Below are 6,800 nucleotides of genomic sequence, written 5' to 3' on the forward strand. Positions count from 1 at the left end.
CTCCCATGTTACTCTTTTTTGCTGCTGCTGTCATAAGTATGCAATGTTTCCCTTTTCATTAAGCTCTCTACCTGAGTGAACTCTCATATCATGATACACTTCAGTACTAGTTAGCACCAACCATTTAATCTTAATGAGCTTTGGAAGCACACGTTATACTCTGTTTTGGAACAGACTTGCTATTCTGAGGCTTGAACCCATGTGCAACCAAATTGAAAAGAAAAACCCTGCTACTGGATGCTCCTCCCGTTGACAACTCTTTAATCATGTCAAGATAATTGTTGCATGGCTGTCTGTTTCCTTGACTGGCCATGATTGTTATGAACTGATCATTACTGTAACTCAGGTCAATGTCCATCTCACTCTCTGTTTCTAACCTTTCAGGTGTTAGAAACACATGCATTGTTCTTGATGGAATAGGGCGTAGTTGGAGCACAAGCAGTCAAGCACTTGAATCACTTCAACGACTAAATACACAATTCAAACTCTGCATCTCAGGAAATATATTTGGGAGAATGCTCAGTTGTTTGCCTAGTAAAAGTTTTACCTTTGGGCTCTGTGTTCCCGGTTAGTTCTTGCTTATTAGACATGTTTCTGAGTGGATATTCTAGCTAAGTAAGTTATGTAGTGTCTGCTGACATTTTGTTGAGAATGTCGTTTTGCTCGTCGTGCTATCACATTTACGCTACCTTGGGACCTACAGAGAGGGCTGGGGTATTAGTATTACATATCAGGACTATTATTGTGAAGTAACCATGCGCTTCTTGGGTCAGTTTTATATTGATATAATTAAGGAAGTATGTTTTGTAATATTTAGTTGGCAAATTGATTGTTTCCTTAATATGTCTGCTCTGCCATTTTATATGATTTTTGTTTTTTTATTCTGATAGCCTGGCTCAAAAATTTCACTAGGTATAAAGGTTGGTGGTTGCAGCATATTTTAGGAGTTCAGTGAGATGTGTGGCTTTAAGGGTGTAGTGTGGCCAGTTCTTACTCCTGTTTCTTGCATTTCAACAAATTTGGTTCAGCATGCTGTTTTGTGCTTTAGTTTCATTGAAATTGCAACTATTTCAGTATCTATCATCTAGATGTCATTGATGCAGGCTGCATACTTTGTCTGCTTGGCTGATATCTGAAATTCTGAATACAGTTGGTCTGAGTATTATATGCATGTGTTTCCTTGTCAGGTCTTCTCATTGCTACAAGATCAATGCTATATCTCCGATGTTACTCTTTGCTGCTACCGCTGCCATTAGCATGCAATGTTTCTCTTATATCATTAAGTTATCTACCTTTATTAGATCTCATATCATGATACACTTCAGCACTGGTTAGCACCAACCATTTATTCTTAATTAGGCCACGGTAAGCTGTGTTTTTGAACAGACTTGCTATTCTGAGGCTTGACCCCATGTGCAATCGAATAGGCTTGACCCCATGTGCAATCGAATAAAAGATAAAACCCCTGCAACCGGATGTTTCGGTTGACAACTCTTTAATCATGTCAAGATAATCGCTGCAGTGTCTGCCTGTCCCCTTGACTGACCTTGATTGTTATGAACTGATCATGTACAACTGTGATTCAGGTCGATGCATCACCATCGTCATGAGGGGCGCGCTGTCATCCATGGCCAAGTCTCCAAGTGGCTACTTCTGCTGCTACCCCTCTCACATGGCTGTGCATTGGCGTCTGCTAAACTGGAAGCTGTTCTTGATCGTATACGTGTGCTCCTGTTACCATGATTTGTTTCCAGATACAACATTCCACGAGCAGCATGGACACGTTCCAAGGGAACAGCGCGTGTTCGTCCGTGCTGCCGTGCGGGCAAACAAGATCAACACCATGATTGCTCGCTCGTCTGTGCTTCCATGGAGTACTACGGACGAGAGGGCGGTTGGTCCACGCGGACGGGACGGGGAGATATCTCGTGGCCTGGAATCCGTAGGGCTCGATCGAGAGTCGAGCTGGAGATGGCGTCATGCGACAGCCGGCGATCACGGTGGGCGTCACAGGCGGCCGGCTCGATCTGAAACGTGACCATGTTGTAGTCAGTCACCCAATCACAGGTCACGAGTCACAACTATCGTATGATTGCATCCTGCTTGGGTTTCTCTTTCTTCTTCCTTTCCCCCGGTGACTCGACGAGATATCCACTCAGCATTGGCAGATGAAGATCTGTAGAATACGAATTCCGGTGAGTTTTCTCGGAGGGAGCGACGACGTCGAATAGGTAAAACCCCGCACTTGCTAGCTAAGCAACCGCTTCGCACGGCATCTGCAGGAGTGAGTGACCCCGGGTTACGAGATGATTTCGGTGGGGGAGCACGTGAAGTTCAGCTCGTGTACCACGCGCGGTACAGCCCATGCCCATCTATCCGAGCCTACACGCAACAACTCAGAAGGAGATCATGTCAAATCACAAGGCAACCTAAGAAATTGGTATTTCCCTAGACACTTAGGGTATCTTTAACAGACCTCTATGTCCTATCACATGTAAAAAGACAGACCTGTTATATCCACGACCTTCAAAACATGCATAAATGCTGGAAAAAGCGGTTCAACGACCTTAAATTTGCGATGGCAGAACATAACTTGTAAAATAGCACCGCAAAGGTAAATTTCTCGCTAAAATACCCACCTGTCAGTGTTTTTGTTTTATTTTTTATTTTTTATTTTTTCTCCTTTCTCCCTTTTCCCTCATCTTCTTTACCATTGTCTAAGACGGAGAATCCTGGACAAATATTTCAAGGACAATCCTCCTGACGGCAATCATGAGAAAAAGTCCGAATCAATCCGGCGAACCAAGATTTGAAGGACTATAACAAGAGAAAATTAATCTCCAATGCCACCGTTGACGTTAGGAAAACAATCCCGTCGTCGAACGGAGGGATGAAGATCGCTAATCGTAGACGATGCCATCTACATTGACGTGAAGACAAAAAAAAAGACAGCCACTAAAACCCTAAACTGATTATAAAAAGTCTACTTTTATTGAAAACTCCACCATAGATCGGGTCCTCACCCTCCCGATGCCGGCTGGAGGGGGAGCGGGGACCGACTAGAGGTGGAGGCGGTGGTGGCGAGTTGAAATATCGATTATGCACGGAACATGTCATCCGTGGCAACAGGAATCGTTGCAGAATTACGAAATGTTTGCTCCCAATTTTTGCTGAATTTGCACGTTTTTTGTTGGCTCTTTGCGTGGGATAAAATGTTTGTGTGGGAGGAGACCTTGGGACTGTGCGGGTCCTCAACGCGCACGCTGCTTATATAGAACGGAAAGGGGAGTGGGGCTAGCTAGGACTGGGAGCCTGGGGTGGAAAAGAGAGGCGAGTCGAGGCAGGCTCCTCCCTAGGCTGCGGCGTCGGTTGTCTGCCAGTGCCACCCATGGCGAGGCTGGGCGCCCGCTCCCGGCGTTCGGCGGAGCCTTTGCCGGCGCTGGCGCCGGCGACGAAGGCGAGGCGAGGCAGCCCGAGACACGGCGGCACCGGCAGCGGCAGCATCAGCAGATGGGGACGCGCGTCATGGCGTGGTGGTGTGCGAGGGTGGTCGCGCCCGTGCGCCGCGCCTGCAGGCTCGCCGTCGCCGCCGCCCGCGCGCGCGTGCGCAAGGCCGGTAAGCGTAGCCACCAACCACTCACTCTGCTCAGCTCGTATGTACTGTACACACATCGATGCATGCTTCTTGCAGCAAAAAGCGTCAACTAGATGAACACTCGCCAAATTCAAGATTTTGCACACACACAATGCAGTCAAAACTCAAGAACTTCCAAGTTCCAACTCGTTTACTAATCTACTCGCCTTCTATTTCTATCCAAAAAGTACTCGCTTAACTCCTTGTTTTAATTCCTCGAATGGCGTTTGCTAGTCAGGCTCAAGATTTTGCAGGCAAACCTGCCATGCCATACTAATTACGAACTGGTAGGAGACAGAGTTCAAGCTGGTTCGGCTGTGCTAGTCCATGGAATAACCAGAAAAGATAATACCACGAGAAACAACCAAATGGATCATCAGAGATGGGTAGCTAATGGTCCATGCACGCTATCTCCTGCGCGCTCCACACCAAGAATTAGCTTGGGGCATGATATCTTCGTGCTACCAACCGCCCATTTTCGATTCCATGTGGACAATTATAGATTCCCTTGGACCACCTAATCTGCAGCCCTTACATGGTGGTTACCATGAATGATTCGTTATCCGATCTTTCTATTTTCTCAGAACATAACGATTCCTCCAATTAGCACTCGTAGTAGTTCTAAACACTGCTTCATTACAAAATTTCTTTGATAATTTCGTGAATGTGATGATGAATGTCTGTGGATGTAGAGTGCGGCGCCCTGAACCTGCACCAGGACGTGCAGACGTGCGGGTACAACGACGTGCAGGTGATGTGGGACATGCTGAGCTCGGACAGGGCAGCCGCCGTCGCAGCCGGAGCGCCGCCGGCGAAGCAGAAGAGGCCGTTCTGGAGCCTGCCGCCGCTCTGGCGCTGTGACAGAGATGCTGCCGTCCCGTGCTGAGCGGAGAGTCAGGAGACTAGGCTAGTTGCCATTTGCCAACGCATCACGAGTTCATGGCATGTGCTACACCCCTGCGACCAGCCTGACCATGTGTATAGATGAAGGTTTTTGTATAGTTTCTGGATGGGATGGACGCAGCAAGTTGAAGCAGGCAGCTTCCTTTGTGCGCTAGCTCTCGTGTTTGACTGTGCTCTGCCTTGGACAGAGCAGTTTGGACTTTGGAATTGCCGTGCTGAGTCTTTGACCACCTTGTTTTAGTGTCTATTTCTGTTTTCTAAGCATTGATCTTTATCTAACGTAAATTTATTTGCAAATTTTAAATTGCTTGAGATTTTTTTTATGTCTAAGTCAATCGGAAATACTTTTGTACATCAAAAGCATAAATAAAGAGTATGCAGTGCTGAAAGCCCCTACACATTATGGGGTCTAGAAAAAAACATATCTCTAGGCAACCCTTACCTTGCTTTTTTTTTTGTTATGCAAGGAGGTTCATTTCGAACAATTTATCAAAAGTATAACTTCAGTTATATGGATGAAAGATGCGCAAGTTGGACTTTGGTAAACTCAAGTCATACTTTCTGAAAGTCAACTTAGATCTACACGAACCCTATTATAAAGGAGCATTGATCTTTATCCCACGAAGGGCTGGACTTACGCATTGCTAGAGTATTCGCTTTTATTTTAGGTAGAAAGCAAGAAAAGTCTATCTACAAATACCATTCATCAAGCCCCACAATCTGTGGGTGTTTTCACTACCGGGTACCCACATAATTCGTGTTTTAAAACTTGCATGCTACTTGATCAGACTTATAAATGGCTATGCCTTACGGAAAACGAAGTTTCCTTGGGCAACTTCTTTTTCCACGAATAGGGCATGGCATTAAAAGAAACAACGAACAGTGAAACAAGATTCCTAAGAAAGCGGAGATATGAAATTTCTGAATCTAGGTTATATAAAAGAAGTGTGCACGCTCACTCCTAAGGATAGGTGACTTGATCTAACCATAACGACATATAATATATGCTTCATGCGAGATACATGCATCATAATCTTTTTAATTACACCCTAGAAAGGCCGGTTTTTGAACATATGTTTCGTTAACGTATCACGACTAACATGATCCAAATCATGAAATGATGAATGGCAAATCCATAGAAGAAAGTAAACTAATACCACAATCGCCGCCACAACTGTCAAGACATGCATGCCGAGCCACTAGAAAATAGTTCGCTTGATCTAGAGCCTGCCATTCTTGGGATCAAAACACCACGGTGATACCGTGCGCGTGCGGTCAGGATGGATATGGAACCATGAGAATTTATCCGCTGCGGCATTGCCGTCTTCATCGATGCGCCGCAACTAGCAAAAGACATGGCACAAAAATGACGTTATAATCCACTCTCAACATTGATCCATTGTTGTTCTTGGCCGAAAACACAGTTCGAACAAGAGAACCGATGGGATCACCAGTTGAAGAAATTGGAACCACATCGCCAGCACAATCGTGCAAATACGTGTTGGAACCTAGGTTCAACGGAAACCGAGTTACTGTAGCGCCTCAAAATCCATATTTTCGGACCTCCAAAAATTCCAAAGAATTTTTCTGCATGTCGAGGATGCAAGTATGTATGTGCGTGCCAATTTTTATACTCCTCAAATTTGAAAGTATGTAGGGTAGGCAAAAATCACAAGTTTCACATGAATATTCTAAAGGAAATCCTCTCTTACATTTTTTGTATAAATTAGTGGTCGGGTAGCTATATAATTTAGTGGTCGAGTAAGTTTAATCGGGTTCCAAAAAATTCGCTTTAGTTCAAGGGTCACATTCAGAGCAATTCTGAATTCCCCAATCCGTATGACGGTTTTCCTTCATGTTTTTGTTTTTTGTTTTTTTGAGGGAAACAGTTTGCTTCGTGTGTCTTTCTCCAGTGCGTGCAACGGACGGTCCTTTTCTTCAGCAGGCCCAGTTCTTTTCTCTCTTTCCCTCCCTCTTGGGAGAGGCCCAAACTAGTCGTTCCAGTTCGGCTAAATCCCACGGAAGCCGGCCTGTGAGCCGTGACAATCGGTAGAAAGTTGAAAAACCAAGACTGAGATAGTCGACAATGATTCCATACACTGTGTATAAATCATGATTCAAGTCAGACATGACGTAGCACACATGACATTTAACACTTGACCTTATCCTGTTCTATACAATGATGAAACGACCAGTAGGGGCCGCCTGACCGGCCGGGTATCTGAAATGGCAGTGTATTTATTAATTCATGTCGAAAACAATA

The 6,800-nt window shown here is 45.1% G+C and overlaps 1 protein-coding gene across 1 annotated transcript; it reads left to right on the forward strand.

The window, feature by feature from the left end:
* The first annotated feature begins 3,510 nt into the window (after window positions 1–3,510).
* Window positions 3,511–4,520, forward strand: LOC124662993. The gene is made up of 2 exons (XM_047200764.1): window positions 3,511–3,616; window positions 4,327–4,520. The coding sequence occupies exons 1-2, from the start codon at window positions 3,511–3,513 to the stop codon at window positions 4,518–4,520; spliced, it is 300 nt and encodes a 99-aa protein (XP_047056720.1).
* The last annotated feature ends 2,280 nt before the right edge of the window (window positions 4,521–6,800 follow it).

The sequence above is a fragment of the Lolium rigidum genome, chromosome 1 (genome assembly GCF_022539505.1).
Source record: "Lolium rigidum isolate FL_2022 chromosome 1, APGP_CSIRO_Lrig_0.1, whole genome shotgun sequence".
NCBI lineage: Eukaryota > Viridiplantae > Streptophyta > Magnoliopsida > Poales > Poaceae > Lolium > Lolium rigidum.

Coding starts and splice junctions, on each gene's coding strand:
- LOC124662993 (XM_047200764.1), top strand. CDS start 3,511: ATGGGGACGCGCGTCATGGCGTGGTGGTGTGCGAGGGTGGTCGCGCCC. Junction 3,617..4,326: donor CGCGCGCGTGCGCAAGGCCG/GTAAGCGTAGCC, acceptor CTGTGGATGTAG/AGTGCGGCGCCCTGAACCTG.